Source organism: Neltuma alba, unplaced genomic scaffold, assembly GCF_004799145.2.
Source record: "Neltuma alba isolate B1F8T4 unplaced genomic scaffold, ASM479914v2 tig00012228_pilon, whole genome shotgun sequence".
Lineage (NCBI taxonomy): Eukaryota > Viridiplantae > Streptophyta > Magnoliopsida > Fabales > Fabaceae > Neltuma > Neltuma alba.
The window spans coordinates 192227-211009 of record NW_021636758.1 but is presented as its reverse complement, the minus strand read 5'-3'; the positions used below and the strand labels follow the sequence as shown (position 1 = coordinate 211009).

General features: G+C 37.7%; 3 protein-coding genes across 4 annotated transcripts; 2 read left to right on the top strand and 1 right to left on the bottom strand.

Moving 5' to 3' along the window:
* On the top strand, window positions 1–5646 carry LOC114725115 (transcriptional regulator ATRX homolog). 2 transcript variants are annotated; one of them, XM_028911575.1, is made up of 8 exons: window positions 1–408; window positions 1046–1108; window positions 1281–2036; window positions 2402–2536; window positions 2735–2815; window positions 4664–4723; window positions 4843–4929; window positions 5020–5646. In XM_028911575.1, the coding sequence occupies exons 1-8, from the start codon at window positions 40–42 to the stop codon at window positions 5305–5307; spliced, it is 1839 nt and encodes a 612-aa protein (XP_028767408.1). In that variant the 5' UTR covers window positions 1–39; the 3' UTR covers window positions 5308–5646. The 2 variants fall into 2 exon arrangements, with proteins under 2 accessions (XP_028767408.1, XP_028767409.1); XM_028911576.1 differs by lacking the exon at window positions 1046–1108.
* Window positions 5647–10243: 4597 nt separating this feature from the next.
* Window positions 10244–11098, top strand: LOC114725156 (uncharacterized). Its single transcript, XM_028911641.1, has one exon. The coding sequence runs from the start codon at window positions 10244–10246 to the stop codon at window positions 11096–11098; it is 855 nt and encodes a 284-aa protein (XP_028767474.1).
* Window positions 11099–14206: 3108 nt separating this feature from the next.
* Window positions 14207–17151, bottom strand: LOC114725155 (S-adenosylmethionine carrier 1, chloroplastic/mitochondrial-like). Its single transcript, XM_028911640.1, has 8 exons — window positions 16998–17151; window positions 16743–16861; window positions 16364–16488; window positions 15929–16028; window positions 15467–15541; window positions 14971–15054; window positions 14461–14546; window positions 14207–14267 (listed from the first exon to the last, which is right to left on the bottom strand). The coding sequence occupies exons 1-8, from the start codon at window positions 17137–17139 to the stop codon at window positions 14207–14209; spliced, it is 792 nt and encodes a 263-aa protein (XP_028767473.1). The 5' UTR covers window positions 17140–17151.
* Window positions 17152–18783: the final 1632 nt, after the last annotated feature.

The following is an 18783-nucleotide window of genomic DNA, read 5'->3' as shown; positions in this document are numbered from 1 at the left end:
AGGCACTGATAGCAGAGGAGGAAAGCCAGACCCTGCGAAATGGGGAATCGGCGGTTCACTCTGGTCGCCACCAGTGATGAAGAGGACGAGTCACCTACTCGTCCACAGCAGCGACGGCAGCAACAACAGCCATCTTCGGTTTCGGAGGAGAACCGGTCGAAGCAGCGTAAGAGGAAGAGGATGAAGCTTCCAGAGGAAGAAGACGAGGAGGAGGAAGAAGCGGATAAGAAAAAGAAGAGAAAGCCAAAGGACAAGGAAGAAGAAGGGTCTATGAGTGCTGACGAAGAAGAGGAACAGCCACAGGAGGACGCCAAGCCCATTGGCGATCCCATTAGGGTTTCAGGAAAAGGAAGAGGGAGGAGGAAGCATTACGATTCCTTCGAGTTCGACGGGAACCAATATACACTTGTATGTTTTACTATTGGCGATCGATTTTATTTTCGCCTTTCCTGATTAATTGTTGGTTGAGCTTTTCGCTTTGGATAAACTTCAGAGCAATCGCTGGGAATCAACTAGTTTCTATTAGATTGTTGGGATTCATGAAACTGACGATGCCGCCCCGGCGCCCCCGTCTCTTTTTTTTTTATGAGAATTTTAAGCTCATATGATTTTGGGTAAAAATACTTAATGAATGAGTTTCCAATTTAGCCCCAATGGAATGATGGGGCGGTGGAAACCTCGTTGCAAAATTTGGGTCAAGAAGAGGATTCTCCCATTTGCAACCAAGTGACAATTAATGTATCATGTCATTTTGGTCCTTAACCATGGATGCACCTTAATTTGTAACAGTGCCTCTCTCCATGGTCCATACTGCATGTCTACTGTATTTTATGATTGCTATGTCTACTTTATAGCATCTGAATCATAGTGAGAATTATAACGATATATTAGGCATTTTTTGTGCTATTTTCGATTGCTTTAAATGGTCGTTGCTGGTTCTTACTGGAGATTGGATCCTATTATCTTATTTTATAATAATATGTGAAATTTGTTGCATTTTAGTTTTAATACGAACACCATTGCTACTTATTTTCTTTCTCTATAGGAGGATCCTGTACTTCTTGTGCCAGAGGATAAAAACCAAAAGCCATATGTAGCAATTATCAAGGTATTGTCCTGGTTCTTGTCAACTGTTTTTGTCTGTCACAAGTGCTGTAGGGTGCCAAATCTCGTGTCATATAATGATCTTGAGTAGTTTGGTCTCCTTTCTTGTCTACTACAAAAATGGGCTGTCTTCTTTCTCTCTTCCTTTTTTGATGCATGGATTGATCTGCTTTCAGGACATTACACAGTCCTTAAGTGGCAGTATGATGGTGACAGGACAGTGGTTTTATCGCCCTGAAGAAGCCGAAAGAAAAGGTGGTGGAAGCTGGCAATCACGTGATACAAGGGAGCTGTTTTACAGTTTCCACCGTGATGAGGTTCCTGCGGAATCTGTTATGCACAAGTGTGTGGTTCATTTTGTTCCCTTACACAAACAGCTTCCAAATCGTAAACAACATCCTGGGTTTATTGTGCAAAAGGTGTATGATACAGTAGAGAGGAAACTGTGGAAGCTTACCGATAAGGACTATGAGGATAGTAAACAGCAAGAAATTGACTTGCTTGTTCAAAAAACTCTAAAACGTATTGGTGATCTACCCGACCTTGAGCTTGAAGAAGCCCCTGCTGAGCAGGAAGATCAACTGAAAAGTAAAAGGAGTTTTAGGAGAAGGAACATTTCACCTTTGGATGTTTCAAGAGATGAGGAGACAACACCAAAGAGCGAACAACAACTTAAACCGGAAACACCAGGAAGTTGTGTAAATAATACTTCAGAGTATTATCAAATACTAGCAAATTTTAAGGTACTAACAGGAGATTCCCATCGTGATAAATGGTTGGAAAGGCTGCTTCAGAGCATTCAGCATATGTGTAACTCAGATGGAAGTACGCAGAAGGAAGACAAAGCAAAGGAGAATTCTGATGCAATCAACCATGGTAGCAGTAATGGCAGTTCTGCAATGACAAATGATTGTCAAGACAAGGATCAGAAGGTATTTAGTGAATTTTATGTCATTGGGAACTCCTCTGTGGGGATTTTCACCATTATCATATTTTCCTTGTCCCTCCGGTTCCTTGTAGGTTCCTTCCAAAAGTAAAAGATGGTCCAAATTATAAGATGCCTAGTCAAAAATTTCAAATGAGTTCTTGCAGCTTGAGAAGGCATTTTGAGGTCTCCCTTTAATTAATAAGGGTATAATTTGAACATTGGTGTTATTGAACAATAAAGCAATCTAACAACTTTTCTTCATCAGCAATAAAAATGCAAAAACATCTTATATGAAGGCTGGAAGGAATATTTCTCGATATCTCCATGGGGTTATTTGGATTAATTGTTCCTTTTTGCTGCACTGTGCAGAGTTCGAAGTCTTTTGTTTGGCCAGATGCTGCCGTTCCAGCCATAGTTGCATTGGAAAAAGCTTCACATGATGCTCTTGCCTTGGATTATCAGAAGTATAACCAAAAATTACGGCAATTGAATTATAATCTCAAGGTCTGAAGGTGCCTTCGTGTTTATGATTATCTGAATCTGCATGTTTGTTCATATCACCACATCTGCTGCTGCAATGCTCTTGTGAACATTATGACTAGAGAAACTGATGTGGACATCTGTAGATACGTTTCCCTGAAATTATAGTGATGATTTACTTGCATCTCCATTTACCTTCCTTCTTTTTTTTTTTTGTGGCAGAACCATAGATTAGCTCGCCGACTGTTGAACGGAGAGTTGGAACCTTCAAAAATACTGAGTATGTCTCCTAATGAACTGAAGGTATGGTAATTTCCAACCATCTTACCGTAGGACTTTGAAGCTGTTTGTTAATATTTTTTCTTTTCCCAAGGATTTTGTTCTAATAATTGGGAGATTTAACCAAGCAGCTTCTGGTTGTTTCCTTTTATCAGTTAATACTATTGGTTTGACCCTCGTCTGTGATTTTGATAATATTGATATCATCAGGCACTATTTAAGGCTTAATATTTTGTTTTGCACTAAAAATTATAAGTTTGAATTTTCCCTGGTAGAGTTTTCATATATCAGCTTAAAAAACGCAGAGAATGGAATGATGGGCTAGCTGTTGGTATGTCAATTAGATTCTAGAATGAGATGTTAGAACTTGATTGGTGCAATCATGCAAGTGTCTTGGATCGATTGCAGTAATAAATATCTGGAGTATTGCTAGAGTCAATCATGCAAAGGGGTCATAACTACTATTATAAGTAATTTCAACCAATAGAATTAGTAGGAAAAAGAGATGGATGAATAATAAATTCAATCAAATTAATTATTAATAACATAAATGAAACAGTGATTTAACCCACGCGGACAATGGTAGTAAATTTGGGTTCACCTAATCACGGAGACTTATATTTCTGAGGTTGGACTTCGACGCTTATATGACAGTCATTACATTTATACATTATTAATCTATGAACCTGATAGGTTTTACTTATTTAACCATAATTATCTCATGATTAGTTAACAAGTTAACTAGATTGAGCTTTGGCTTGAATCGCAAGCATCTTGGATTTATGTCGATATTAGGTTTTTTATGTATAGCTTCTTTAGTACTAGATCTATGCTGCACTTCTCAGTACCCTGCGTACATCCTATCCCATGGATAACTATATGATGTTCGACGATAAACAGCTAGCGACGTACTCCTTAAAGATGAATGTAAATTGGAGTCTTGTTCATATATATAAATATTAATCCTATTCAATTGTCACAAAATTAGAATTCAATCAGTCATCCTTGTGGCTGCATCCCTCTTCCTAGGTTGGAGATTTAACGACACAGATAAAAGAAACAAAAAATGAACAATACTAGAATTCCAAAACATCAAATTAAAGGTAAAAGAAAATGAAAAACCGTGGATTGATTGGCATATAAGGTGTGTCTCTGTCATTTTCTCATTCTTTTGTCTTCTCACTTAGCCTTCTCCGGGACATCTTCCCACATAAAAGCTCCAAAAATGGCTCCGGGGTGTGTTTGGCTATCTTCTGGAATCCAAAACCCCCTTTTCACTGGCTTGTTTCCTAAGTTATAGATGTTACTGTTAGGCCAAGTTGCATGAAGTTCCTTTCTTCTCTTTTGGTGCTGCGAATAAGTATGGGCAGGAAAGTATGAAATATTAAAGAAATATACGTATTATAAAATGTTTCTATTGAAGTGTCTAAATCTACTTATCAGAATTCTTCCTATGTCCGTGAGCAAATGGATGCCTGTTTATTCCCCTATTTTGGGCTCTGATTCATAACAGATCTAGGAGAAAAGATGTTTTTGCTTCATGGGCTTCTCCAACCCATTTGCATGTTATGATAACTATTGTAAATTACAAATCTCTTGTAATGAAAATTTGATTATAGAGAAACCAATTATTAGATTGAGTTAAACATGACAGTTAGATATTTCTTTTTCTGAATTTTTTCGTTACAAAATTGGGTGGTCTGAAAAATTGTTTCGCGTCTTATTTGATTAGGATATTTGATATCATGCATTTATGGAACTTGCTCCGTCTAATCCATTTCCTAAAACCTCATTCGCCAAATGACTTTAGCTAGACTTTCATGGCATTTTTCAACTGTTGATTGTATGATTACTTTTGGTTATGATTTTTAGGAGGGTTTGACTGCTGATGAAATAGCCAAGAAGGAGCCAGATGAATCACGGCACATGCAGGTCGCTCTATCCCCCTTCTTCACCCCCTCTCCCAAAAATAAACGCTGTTACTATTATTTTATCTTTCAAATACTGTGAAGAAAGCTGCTGAGCATCAGCTTTTCTAACACTTGACACAGATGACTGATGCCCGCTGCTCAAGATGCATGGAATGTAAGGTGGGAGTGAGGGATATTATCCATGCAGGGCATGGCGACCGTTATCAGGTTTGCACATTTTTTGCTATATACGTGACCACCAAACCCATTATCTCCACTTTTTATGGCCGTGATTTGATTAGGGATCTGCTGTTTCAGCTGGAATGTATTGATTGTGGCAATTCCTGGTATGCCTCCCGAGACGCGGTATCTCTGCTGACTATAGATGGATCGGATTCTACCAGAAGTGTAGGCACCGCACCATGGGCCACTGCCAAATTTGAAAATGTCGAGAAGAAGTTGGTGAGTCCCCGTGAATCTGACAAGTCAGCCAGTGACGTCTTTAAGAAAACAAGTGAAGCATATATGCCTGTTTTGGAAAACCAGAAGTCGTTTGGGAAATCCAGGAAAGATGAGAGTAGAGAACCTGCGAAGCATGCTGATTAGGAAGCTGTTGTAGGCTGTTTAGTTGTTGAAATAGAATACTTTGTGTACAGTTCAGTTCCGGTTTGAATGTGTACGAGTTAGTCGTTGTTGGTCTTGTCTATAGTTCTAACCTCACATAGGAGTTGCCTCGTACAGTCACATGGGCAGATATGATTTAGTTCATGATATAGGGAAGCTATTTGATATGTCTCAAACGTTACGGAGTTAGACCAAGGTTAACACATCCCTCTAGATTTGGTTGTTAAATTTTGTTGCCAACAAGGTTGTTAAATTTTACTAGTTCTTATAGAATTTTTTATTCTAATTTAATTCGGTAGATACGAGATGGATTATAGGCTCTGAATAACTCTTAACAATGTTTCTAGAATTGAGCCTACACATCGACATCGTCTAAAATGCCATCGTCCCCGTTAACCTTGTTTCATTGTTGAAAATAATGTAATGTGTCTTGTATTAATTTGCTAAATAATTTTATATTTATAGATTATTTTTGTTGCGATGAAAATGAAGTAAAAGTTGCATAGAAGTGTGATGCTCTGAGAAATTAACGTAAACGTCCCCACTAATATAATGTGGAGTGCCATAATTAATAAATCGTGGCCCAAGAGATTGAACAGATCACAGGCTCAACTCAGTGAGGTGGAGGTCACCGACGGTCTTTAGTATCTGTGCTTTTGTCCCGCCAATCTAACCACATGCAACCAATTTATTTATATAAAAAATTAGAAATATTTCGACGTTATTCTTCTTGTCTCCTCTGTCAGCCAATTTCGTGCTTCCCATGCTCCTCTTTCTCTCTCTCTTGTTCCCCTCTCGGTCAGTCAGATGCTCGTAACGCTAATACGAACTAATATAATCTACAGTGTTCACCATATTATATTGATATGTTCAATTCTTCTACCTTGTTGTTTTAATCTATAAAAGACAAGACCATCTTTAATGTAAGATGTTCGTGGTTTAAGAAATGTTTGAGTATGCCTCCTTGAAAAGGAGATTTCAAATAGTGAAGAAATTCTACAGTGAGGCCCTTTTAGTTTAAAGTTGAAGAAAGTTGTTTGCTTTGGGGGGGGGGGGGGGAGGGATCTGAATTGGACGATATCATGGATTCCGGTCTTGGTAACTGCATGTGCCAGTGCCGTTCCCGAAGCTTTAAGATAATGATTTTGTATTAGAAAACTAACCCTCTTTCCTGGTTCCATAGAAGTTAGAACCGCTAGACTTTCCCTCCTAACTCAATCACAAGACCACGCAAACAAAGAAATAGTAGAAGGTTAAAATAAATTTACAACCACGGGTCAAATATCATTTACCCCGCTCACTCTCCCCCAACATTGTCAAGTGTGGCCAAACAGGAAACAGTGAAATACAAAGATTCATGGACTGAAAATTAGATTAGACAAAATTACCAAAACATGAAAACATTGTTGTGACTTTTGGGCATATCTTTATGCTTTTTAGGGACACAATCATTACTTGTACAAACACTTCCATACAGCATAGATTATAGGAACATCATTGTTCGCATTATGCACGTAATGAAATTCATATTTTCTATGCTTATCAAGAAAAAGTTTTTAGATATTTATTAAAATAACGTAGTAAAATTTATTACAATTAAAAAAACGAAGAAATATAATAATACAAAGACGTGTCTTCTAAACAATGATGATTCCATGCAAGCACAAGACTCATTTTCAACACAAGTTTTCCTCTCTCCACGCAGAATTGTTTTGGAATGAAACAGAATCCAATCCCGTATTAAGTATTGTGGTGCAAGGTATTTGGCTTTTACCTTTATTTTTCTTTAATACTCTCTTTATTTTTAAATATAAGACCAGACAACAAATTTATTTTGATTTTAAATACAAAATCTTAATCTGTTGTCACTCTCAATGTTATAATTTTTTTAAAATAATCCTTATTAGTTGCATGATGATGAAGAGGGTTTTTATTTCAATACATATTATTTAAAAGAGTATTTAAAGGGAAACCAACATAAATTTGTTACAAATCATTAAAATAATAAGTTGTAATTTTTAAATTAATTATCTAACTAGTATATTGAAAAGTGAAGATAATATATCTTATCATGTTATTAAAAATGTGTAAGGATATCATTATGAATTTTAAGAATTTTTCTGTATGAGCACAACCTTGTCGCCATCATGGTCATGAAGAATTTTACAGGGATGTTACTTCAATTTAAAAACTAATTTCCGTGTGTCTGTGCAAGAGAGATAGTTCACTCTTTACTCTTCAGCCTATCTGAGTATTTAGTGTATCGGCTTCTAAGACTACTTTTTCTCCACTTATACTGTGCTTGTGCTTTACTGCTACTTCTCTTGCGGTGGTTGAACTTGCTTTTAATCTCTACTTTCTCGTGGTCAATCTGGGAGTTCTGAGTTCCGTATGGGCCAGGATTGAACCTTCTAGCAAATGGGTTAGTTTCATTAATTATTCTCATGGAGACTTTCCCCTCAAGTTTAGATAGCATGATTGTTCGTTGATGCCGCTTGTTGAGATTTTTTTTTTTTTTTCCTTCGCCGAGCTTGCTTCTCCGAGATCTATTCAAGTATGCTCTTTTTTTTTCTTTCCTCCCTGTATTTTTCATTTTCTTCCTGTATATGATTTGGAATCGAACTGTGCTTTATTTTTGTCTTTTTAATGATTATAACTAATTTCCGTGTCTGTGCGAGAGAGATAGTTCACTCTTTACTCTTCAGCCTATCTGAGTATTTAGTGTATCGGCTTCTAAGACTACTTTTTCTCCACTTATACTGTGCTTGTGCTTTACTGTTACTTCTCTTGCGGTGGTTGAACTTGCTTTTAATCTCTACTTTCTCGTGGTCAATCTGGGAGTTCTGAGTTCCGTATGGGCCAGGATTGAACCTTCTAGCAAATGGGTTAGTTTCATTAATTATTCTCATGGAGACTTTCCCCTCAAGTTAGATAGCTGATTGTTCGTTGATGCCGCTTGTTGAGATTTTTTTTTTTCCGCCGAGCTTGCTTCTCCGAGATCTATTCGAGTATGCTCTTTTTCTTTCCTCCCTGTATTTTCATTTGCTTCCTGTATATGATTTGGAATCGAACTGTACTTTATTTTTGTCTTTTTAAATGATTATAACATTTATGCAGCTCAATCGCTGTCGCTTTGCTCAAATTTGGACATCTTTGAAAACATACGCATACGGTGTTCTTTCTTTCTTTCTTTCTGATCATTTTAAAAAAAATTTAAGCGACAGATGATATTCTTCTTCGTGCTCGAGATCGAGATTGGTCTTCTAAAGCAATTTCTGCAATCTCTAATTTTGAGATAATTGGTGGGACGCTTCCGCTCAAATGATGGTCATTTCCGAGGTTAATACTATAGCCGTTTCGAAATTCGGTAATTTAGCAGATTGTGGATAAACGCAATGTAGGTGCTGAGCTGCGTCTCAATCGTAATTAGAAATCCAGTTGTCCACATAGCAATGCATGAATCTGATTGTTCTTCTTTTTTCCTACTCTTTTTCTGTGTTGTTTCATTTTCTGATTTGTGGGTGATTTTCATCTATTCTAAGTATGAGGAAGTCAGCTTAGCGAATGACCCTGAAATACATTGCATTACGATAATGGTGAGAAAATTCGTGGGGGGAAGCATTTCGTACTTGCATGTGGTGTTAATGCCTGTCATTTTCATAAACTAGCTGGAAATTCATACTGATTAAGAAGTTCGGGTTATATATGTAAGATGAGAGTACTTGTAACGAGCAGATCTAAATTTTGTTAATTAATAACATGATCCTGCACATATCCAAGTGATTGGGTCTCTTACCATGAACTAATTTTGTTTTGGCTTTTGTTTTTAATGATGTAGAAGGACTCTGCATTTGTTGATGGGACAAGAGATGAAGTTGGATCTCAATGTGAAGTCTTCAGAGGGTCTGAGTCCCGATACTGTTCTGCTATCTCATCAATATCCTTCGAATGTCAAGAGGAGACATAAAAAGTTAAACACATTGGAAAAAATGAATTGTGGACCCTCACAGAAGACTTGTCCAAAAACAGGTTTGCTAAATTACGCAGTTCATCATGTAAAAGCAGCCTCTCTAGACCTAGTGGACGGGAGGTTAATGTAGAGATGAGGCGGGGTTCCATGTATCAGAGTTCAGAGGAGCTAAAGTATATAAGAGCAATGAGCACCGGGGAGGGAAGGAAAAAGATAGAAATTTCACGTAGCAGTGACACCTCTTTTTCTGGGAGCATTGTTGATTCTTTATGTAGCTCTGATGATGAAGATCCTAGAAAGAAATCTTCAATGATGTATAAGGAATCAAAAATGAATTCACGGTCTGTTTCCAGATCCTCAGCTCGCTTGGAGTCCCATTCTCCAAATGGCTTTATTGAATTCTGCATAACTTCAGATGTTAGGGATAGATTTTCTACTTCAACTGCAGAAAGAGATTCTATAAATTCAAATGCCAGAAATGATAGTGTTATTGGTTCTCTGGAGAAAGATGCAGTTCATGCATTGGTCAAATCGTTCTCTTCCAAAGTGGAAGCCTTTCACTTGTTATCTCCCTCAAAAAATGACTGCTTGTCAAAAGCCAATTCAAACGTCCAGTCCACCCCTGTCAAGAAAACGTTCAATTCATTCACGAAGTCCAAATCTTTGACAAGTCCAAGGAGCCGTAAGTTGGAAAACAGTGAGGTCAAATCAACTGGTATGGTAAATATAACAAGAAGCAGGACTTACCAGAAATCTCTCCTAAATGACTTCTCTAACACAGAAAAGTATTCCGATATTATTTCTGAGTTTATCAGTAGAGATATCCAGCATTCAGGAATTGCTAGTTCACCAGTCCACACTGCACGGTAGTCTCAAGTTTGAAAACAAACATGGAGTTCCATTTTTGAGTTCAAGGTGAATTGCCCTGAAGACTTTTTAGTGGCCAAGATGAGGAGAGTAGATAATACTTCCAATTGGGCATATACCTTTCATTCCATTGATGGTAGAAAGAAAAGCAGTGCCATTGGCTTGGGATCCCATGATTGTGACAGGGTTTCCTCAATGGTAGCACAGATGTTAGTTGCCTCTAACTTATGTTCAGAATTTAAAGATGGAGCCTTTGACAACTCTATGGTGACAGAATTTGTGTTGTATGATCTTGCAAACTCAAGACCAAGCGCTTCACTTCAAAAGGATTCTCCCTGTGACCAAGATTCTAAAACCTTGAAACCTTCCCATGTGGGAAGAGAAACATTCGAGCTTGATGAGAAAACTCCTGCAATTAAGAACAAACTTCAAGACAAGCTTTTATTTGGCAGTGTCGATTTCAATGATTCAAAGTCTTATCCTTTGTTGTGCTCAGAATTGCGTCAAAATCTTGAAATTGCAGCCATCGTTTTGCAAATTCCATTTCACAAGAGAGAGAGTTTCAGACACACGAGAAAGAGTAGAGGTGCTAGAGAGCATCGCAACCGAAGTGATCATTCTGAGATAGAACAGAGAAGAAAAGGCCTTCATGAAAGCAGAGGCCCGGAACAGGTGAAGGTGGTCATTCCAAAGGGCAACCATGGTCTACCGATTGATGAAAACCAGGGTCCCTCACGTTTGCTTGATCGGTGGAGACATGGTGGAGGTTGTGACTGCGGTGGGTGGGACATGGCCTGTCCGCTTGTCCTTTTAGGCAACCCTGGTGTTCAATTTTCTGAAGACCGCTCTCTCATGGAGAATTATCAAACACTCGAACTCTTTGTTCAGGTAATGCTGGGTTTCCATATCACTTGTTTCTTGAATGGGGTTTCATAGCTAATTATATTCTCTTGTTATAAGGAACTTGTTTGTGAATAATTTACTGTGGAAAGTTAATCCAGGGCAAAGATCACCTGGGCAATTAAATTCGATTGGGGTTAATAAAGATCCATCTTATAACAAGCACCCATTTGGAGCAATTCTCTAGTTCTATTGTTTTAGGTGAAAAATGAGCGAAAAACTAATGTCGTATGCATCTAGTAATCTACCCAAATCTTTTCAATAGCTTTGTATCTTTTCATTGGAGCTCACTTGATTTTCGTCAATGTTGCAGTTTTAACATGCTTTATTGAATATTGAGATTGCCATTGCCTTTGCCTTTTCTGGTGCTTACCCGAGTTTTTGGTGCATTTACGTAGGGAGCAAAGAGAGTTGTCCTACTTTTAGCATGAGAGTAGTTGAAGAAGGGCAGTATGCTGTTGATTTTCATGCACAATTATCCACAGTACAAGCATTTGCCATTTGTGTTGCTATTTTACATGGCACCGGTAACTTCCATGGAGCGGGGAGGCAGAAGAAACAAGAGTTGTCGCAATGTAGTTCAATGAAAGTACTTAAAGATGAGGACGGAGGGGAATTTTTGATAGATTCAGTTACTAGAGAGGACAAGACAGCGTCAAAGTCTCCGAAATCAAATCTTCGATCCTACGTGCTAAACCCACCCTTTTCACCTGTCGCCCGAGTATGAAGCATAAAGGGGACTCTTGAGCTATGATGCTCGGATTCTTGGGGCAAATGGGGGGAAAAGAAAAGGGACGAATTTGTATCGGATGCATGTTCGATAAATACATGTATGTACTTGTATTTTTTTGTCTAATATATTTTTAAAAATTTTTAATACTTCGACGTAGCTCCATAGTTTGAAAGGGAAAAAAAACGAAACGAAAAAGAAAACGCTAAAGATCTAGGCTTTAGAGGGTAGAGAAGATTAAGAAAATGGGTTCTGCTTCTGGCAACGTGAAAACCTAGAAGGGATATCCATAGAAGATAATTAAATGGGCTCTGCTTCTAACCCAACAAAGCGTAGGGCACTCCTCTCCTCCCCCCCCCAAAAAAAAAAAAAAAAAAAAAGGGCCTGAAAAGGGATCCACTCGTTAAACTGTGGAGGCAAAAAATTGGATATCGCCGTTGCCGGGGATCGAACCGGGTCACCCGCGTGGACAGGGGGATACTTACCACTATACTACAACGACCTTATGGACATTGTCTTCCAACAATAAACTCTCATCCTAAAATTTGTTCCCATTTCGCAAAGAATCCCCAGGACCATACACCTGGATAAAGCATTATTCTCTAGGCTGCATCGGTTGGTCTCAAAATATGGTCAACGACGCAGCCATAGTGTAGAATGATTGGTGGGATTCTGACGGTGGTGTCAGTTTTTGTTTGCCCTTATGAACGAGGTCTTGTTTTCCTTGCTCAATTAGCCCCGCAGATATACTACTACTTCGTCTCTTATTATAATATTTTTGTAATTAAATTATGCAGTTTAAAAAAAATAGTAAAATAGTTAAAAATAATTAATATGTAGTAAAATATAATTTTTCTAAATATATCCCTATATATAAATGGGTAGATGTGGAGAGAATAACAGTGAAATAATAAAGAAAGAGAATGTATTAAATGCATTAAAAGAGGAGTAAAATAGGTAATAATGCATTAATATTTAGACAAATTCAAACAAAAATCTTATAAAAAGAGACAAACCTATTCAAAAACTTATATCTTATAATTAAAGATAGAGGGAGTATAATTATCAGATTAACTTGTCCCAACCCCTAAAGGTGGGGAACCAAAAAAAAAGCCATGTAAAAAAAAGTAAGAAAACAGAATTTGATGCTCAAAATGGTTTTGATTTATTTAAGAGTTTAGTATAACTTATGAATCTATTTAAAATAAAAAAATGCGTTCAAATCAACTACAAAATTCACATTTGGATCATACTCTATGCCATATAATGTGCTTGCCTGAAAGTACAGGTTTTCATATCCACGAAGTGGAGTCCTGATACTTTCTTGTACTTTTTCCTTTCTGAGTGAAAAAGCTATTCCGTCAAATATAGTCCATCGTGGAAAGGAAAGAAAAGTAGAATTAAGCTAATCCACATTAGCAAAATCATCAGCTACTAACCCACTGCAAACCAAGTGAGGCTTCCATGATAACAATGAAGTTACCCTGCGTTCAGTCTCACGGGCCAACCATATCTGTACAAAAAAATATGCTACTATAATTATATAATATAAACTTTTTGCTCTCTCTTTTCCCCCCGGATCTCATTGAAATGAATGAACATAGATAGGGCAATCGTGGCTCTTCGCATACAAAGGAGATTTCTTTAAAATCAAATGTTTTATATCATGATTTGAAGTATACCGTGAAGAAGTGTTTCCTTTTTCATTTTTTTTAATAGAAAGGCGCCTAGGCATTTGAGCTAGACAGAAATCAAGGACTACAAGACATGAGCATGGGGCTTGTCAACCATGTCAGCAAACAAAACATTCCCGCACTCAATATTATTCAGAAACCAATGTAAAATCAGCAACTATCTCATGAACCTAACGAGCTAGCTTTTTAGTACACATGTTAGCCTCTCTAATTACATCCTTATACGTAACAAACCAGTCACACATCAGTAAATCTCTCATTTCATCAATAATGCTGATCAGAGAATGGCTTCTGAGTGTTTCTTCACTATAAAATAACATCAGCCGAGGCGTCCTTGGTCCCAGTAGTATGATATCCAGGGACAGGCATACGGAGAATGCTGCAATGAAGAACCAATGCACACTGGTGATTAATTATCCATGTACGCTTTGATGTTAGATTATTCCCTCTGTAGCTAAGATCTAAATAAGTCATCATCCTTTTGAATAGAGCAGCCAGCAGATCACGAGCCACTTTGGTTTATGAACCATCTTGCTGATCTTGAGAGCGGGCTGGCATACTTCCCACACAAGCCCTTACGTGTCAAGAGTGTCAATTTTCAATTCCTGCTGATGCATGACGCTTGAGGAACTGTTAACTCGGTATTTTCTGTCATCTCGATTCTTGTTTTCCAAAGTAGAGGGAAGCTACGCTTCTAAACAAAATAGACTCTTGAAAAATTCATATGAAGAAAGAACAGAGATCCTTGAGACTGTATATAATTAACCTTGGAGTCAATCCCCTTCAGGCAACCAAGAAAACACAAAATGAGTCAATCCCTTGATAATAGGCATCCTGAAGCTTATTAAGAAAGTCATCTTCTAATTCGAACTCGAATAGAGCTCCTATGACAACATATGACATCCACTACTGTTCTTTATATCAGATGTTTTCTACCAATATTAATTACAATGAATAGACTCAGCAGAAAATACCTGTATAGTCCCCTCACACCTTCATTATTTCCTATTTTGCAAAGGGCGTGAAACACACTATGATACTGATTTACAGATCCAGGAATCTGCAGCATACTCGCGTCAGATGCATAAAAGGATAAAGACGTTAGTTTTTAGAGTAACATGGCAGTAAAACATCTATGCAGGAAGATTAACATAAAGCAGACCCTGGCTAGCTTCATTTTCACCTCATCAATTAACATATAGAACTAATAATCCAAGAAGAAACTTGAAGAACTAGAAGACTAGGCATTTAATGCATATGTAATTCTGCAACCTCAATAACAGATATTCATAATTAGCTTCTTATGTTCCATCATAGCTTCCTGAACAGATTACAGTGTTTTACTTTCACCCTAGGTTGATGGCTGCACCAGATCTATAAATCAAGAGCCTCATTAGAATAAATGCGCTTACAGCATACTCATTAAGCGGACATAGGAATTCATACAATGGAAGGTTTCTCTTTTTTCTTTTTTAAATTACAACCTGTGTCTGTAATCTTGTCTTGATAACATCAAAAGGGGTGGTGACAAAAGCAGCAGTAGATCCAGCTAATCCTCCACAGAGTAACTGTAAAAGTTGTATAGTCAACATTTGCATAATCAACAAGCTAACATTCCATCAATGATCATGGTTAATTAAGGTTGTTAATATACATGTGCTTCATTTAATCTATCATCTCAGCTTGGAAATGAACCGTTCAATGAAGTTAGAAAATAATTCTTTACAGGTTCAGGACAAAGCTAGAATCACGTTTGTTTGCCACTTTTAAGTACTTTTTTTTTGGGGGGGGGGGGGAGTAGGGGGCTCCAGATCCGTCATACAAGGGGCAAGGAATGAAATAATGAAGACAAGCTTATCCTTTGTATTCTACGAAAAACCAAACACTGCCAAAAGGAGTTGGTTGGGGGCAATAACGTATAGGAAAAATTATAAATTAAAAAATAAAACTAGAGAGAACAAGGAATCTAGACAAACTTACAGTCTGAAATGTGTTAGGCCTTACAGTACATGGCAAAGATGATATAACTTGCTTCAACCTTTCATATACGTAAAACTGCAAACAGTCACACACGATGTCCATAAAAAATTAGTTTCTGAAGAACAGAGATCAGCACTCATAGAAGAACAATTTCATATTTGAGGTTAAACGAATAACTATCATAAGGAGCTGAATGTGTGCCCATGTTATGACCTGAAAATTGACAGCAGTCAAAAATAGAAAACTAATAAATCTCCGAGCACAAGGATATCTGGGGCATGTGCTATTTAGCAAGGGCATTAGGGTTATTTCCCATTCACATTTTCATTTCTTTTCCCTTCTTATACCTATCACTTTTGCATGCCAAACATAGCCTAAATTCATAACATATTCTTCCACCTTTGGATGTACAGGAAAGCTATGGTTATATCATGTCAGCTGCTGGAAGAAGCATTCACCAACCTTGACGATTGAATGTGGGACATTCCGGCAAAGTACAGCTCCCCAGCCAGCGTATAATGAATAAAAACCACCCTTACTGATAATTTCAACCATTGCAAGCCTGCAACCATGAATTCATGTGATGTATAGTAGTGTAAAATTAGGACAATCATCAGGCTCCTGCATGGGCCATGAGAAAAATATTCAACTGCAAAAGTGAAGGTTTTCTATCACAGATCACTGATCAGAATCACTCAATATTATGTCAAGATTTCAGGCATCCAAATTACAAACAGAAAGGAATACTAAAATTTACGAGATGTTCAGCGATGATAGCAAACGTTTAATTCCATTGGTTGAATAGAACTACCAAGAATCGCATCATGAACATCACATACTTGCAAGCACTCATTCAACCGTACAACTAATACAGAAGATGCTAGGAATTCAGCATACCAGCAGTTGCGATAATGAGACCCAACCTGCATCTGCTGCTTTATTCGTTCGCTTGGAGTGAAAATAGAAGAGGTGGCAATGCTTGCACAACCACCCGCCACACAGTGGGCAAAAGAATAATATTCCTGCACATAAATATCGTTGAAATCTCATTATTATTTAATGTTGAAATCTCATTATTATTTAATGTTCAGTGTAGCCATCTATCACTAATATGTTGGCATCCATGTTTAACTTTCAGGCTTTTCCCCCCTAGATTGCACCCTATCCAGATATAACGAAATTGGAGAATAGATCAACAAATTACACAAACTAGAAAGAAGAAACAACACATAAGTGACACTACTCATTTGACTTGAGACACAAACAGAGAAGATACCTTTGGGAGATAAGGAAGCAAAGCTGCTTTAACTGATTCATAGGTGAAAGTATACACTGCAGAAATTGGAGCTGAGCATGCAATGCTTGTAGTAATTCCACGATAAAGTCCAGGCAAACCTGACATCAGTCCATGTCACTCTAAGAACAAGCAATCTAATGAAGAACTTAATTTAAAAGAGCAAGTTTTCTAAATGATGCAAGGAAAAATAAGCTACGTAGAATTCAAGCAAGCATTTCCCTTCAAATAACCCACCTCTATCTGAAACAATTGATTTGCCAATGTAAAAAAATGGACTTCTTTTCAGCACAGCATGACTGAATGACTGTCTTAACAGTGTCAACAGGATGTAGACAAAGGCTGACACATACGCCAGCCAAAGCCCCAGAAAAAGCATGTTCGTGCTTGGCAAGGATTGATAAGGTTTCTCTTTTGCTGAGACCTCAATTTTGGATTCGTTGTCAGTTACGGTACCTGCGCGGTATGTTTCTTTGGTATTTAACAATTCCTTATCATCAATCCCAAGTTCGCACCCCATAGATGCACTATCACTTATAGCTAATGAATCGGTATGATAATCTGAATACATACTAGGAAACAGAGTCTGAGTAACACAACAGCTGCTGTATTCTCATGAACAGCTTCAAGAAAGTAGTCTGCAGACAGAGATGTAAATTTTCTCCCATTCAGCATTCCATCACTAGATGATGATAGATCATCAGATATGGTCATATCAGGGCTGCACTGACCATTCCCATTAGCAAATTGCTGAGACCTCAATTTTGGATTCGTTGTCAGTTACGGTACCTGCGCGGTATGTTTCTTTGGTATTTAACAATTCCTTATCATCAATCCCAAGTTCGCACCCCATAGATGCACTATCACTTATAGCTAATGAATCGGTATGATAATCTGAATACATACTAGGAACAGAGTCTGAGTAACACCAACAGCTGCTGTATTCTCATGAACAGCTTCAAGAAAGTAGTCTGCAGACAGAGATGTAAATTTTCTCCCATTCAGCATTCCATCACTAGATGATGATAGATCATCAGATATGGTCATATCAGGGCTGCACTGACCATTCCCATTAGCAAATGCAGGGTTGCTTGCATCTATTGAAGTGCAGCCCTCAGCCACTGGAGCAGCAGTTTTTATGTCCTCAGGCTCAGCAACATCGACAGGATACTTTAGCACTTTAGAAGCATTCTTACTCATACACCAATATATACTTCCCAATTTAAATGATATTTCCTCACTCACAATATCCTTTGCTTTCCGAGGCTCATTTGAATTGTTTGTAGAGCTCGGCAAAATTTTCTTAAATAAAGAATGAACATAATCTTGACTTCCATTATAAGATTCTAGCGCAACTATTTTCTGCATCACCTTAGGGAAATTCATGTGTGCTGGCATAGAGGATGAAACAAGGCTAGCGTCCCTCATAGTAACAGCACTGTAATTAGTATCATTTGAACTATATGCCCTTTCAATTTTGTCCTCGCCATAGTTAATCAGAACTTTTCCTTCCCAGAAACATATATCATCTTGATTACAATTTCCTTCGAGCCGACACATGAAAGTGATTGACTTGCAGAATCCCATATATGTCCTATAGCAGAGATGAACTGAGCCATGCCTAGTATCTCTGGGGACTTAAGGTCAGGATTTTTGTGGCCCTGCTTAGCCTTATCACTGGAAAGAGAGGGTTTATGATTTACACAAGGAAGATCAGCTTCAAAGGATGGAAACCTGCACTGCTACGGAAATATTAAATTTTCTATGTCAATTAGATTTGAAGGAGCATAAAACAAGAGTACAGTAAATTACATCAAGACTCAAGAGTGATACATGCTATCATAGTTTGTATCGTACTATATGTAGAAAAGAGGTATCCTATAACTCATGGTTAATTAGATTGGTATTTGGACTGAAGGGCATTTTTGTTCCCCCATTAGATCAATCAACCAAGAGTCAGTCTGAAACAACAGCCACCTGATCATTGTCTATATTACTCATTACATAATCAAGCATGATTTAT

Bases quoted from the DNA above. Each gene is read 5' to 3' on its own strand.
- LOC114725115 (XM_028911575.1), top strand. From the start codon at position 40: ATGGGGAATCGGCGGTTCACTCTGGTCGCCACCAGTGATGAAGAGGAC. The intron at 2,816-4,663 runs GTATGGTAATTT...TATGATTTTTAG, and splicing joins TGTCTCCTAATGAACTGAAG to GAGGGTTTGACTGCTGATGA. The intron at 4,724-4,842 runs GTCGCTCTATCC...CACTTGACACAG, and splicing joins ATGAATCACGGCACATGCAG to ATGACTGATGCCCGCTGCTC.
- LOC114725156 (XM_028911641.1), top strand. From the start codon at position 10,244: ATGAGGAGAGTAGATAATACTTCCAATTGGGCATATACCTTTCATTCC.
- LOC114725155 (XM_028911640.1), bottom strand. From the start codon at position 17,139: ATGCTTTTTCTGGGGCTTTGGCTGGCGTATGTGTCAGCCTTTGTCTAC. The intron at 16,029-16,363 runs GTATGCTGAATT...TCATGGTTGCAG, and splicing joins TCTCATTATCGCAACTGCTG to GCTTGCAATGGTTGAAATTA. The intron at 14,268-14,460 runs GTATTTTCTGCT...GGTTGCCTGAAG, and splicing joins GGTGTGAGGGGACTATACAG to GGGATTGACTCCAAGGTTAA.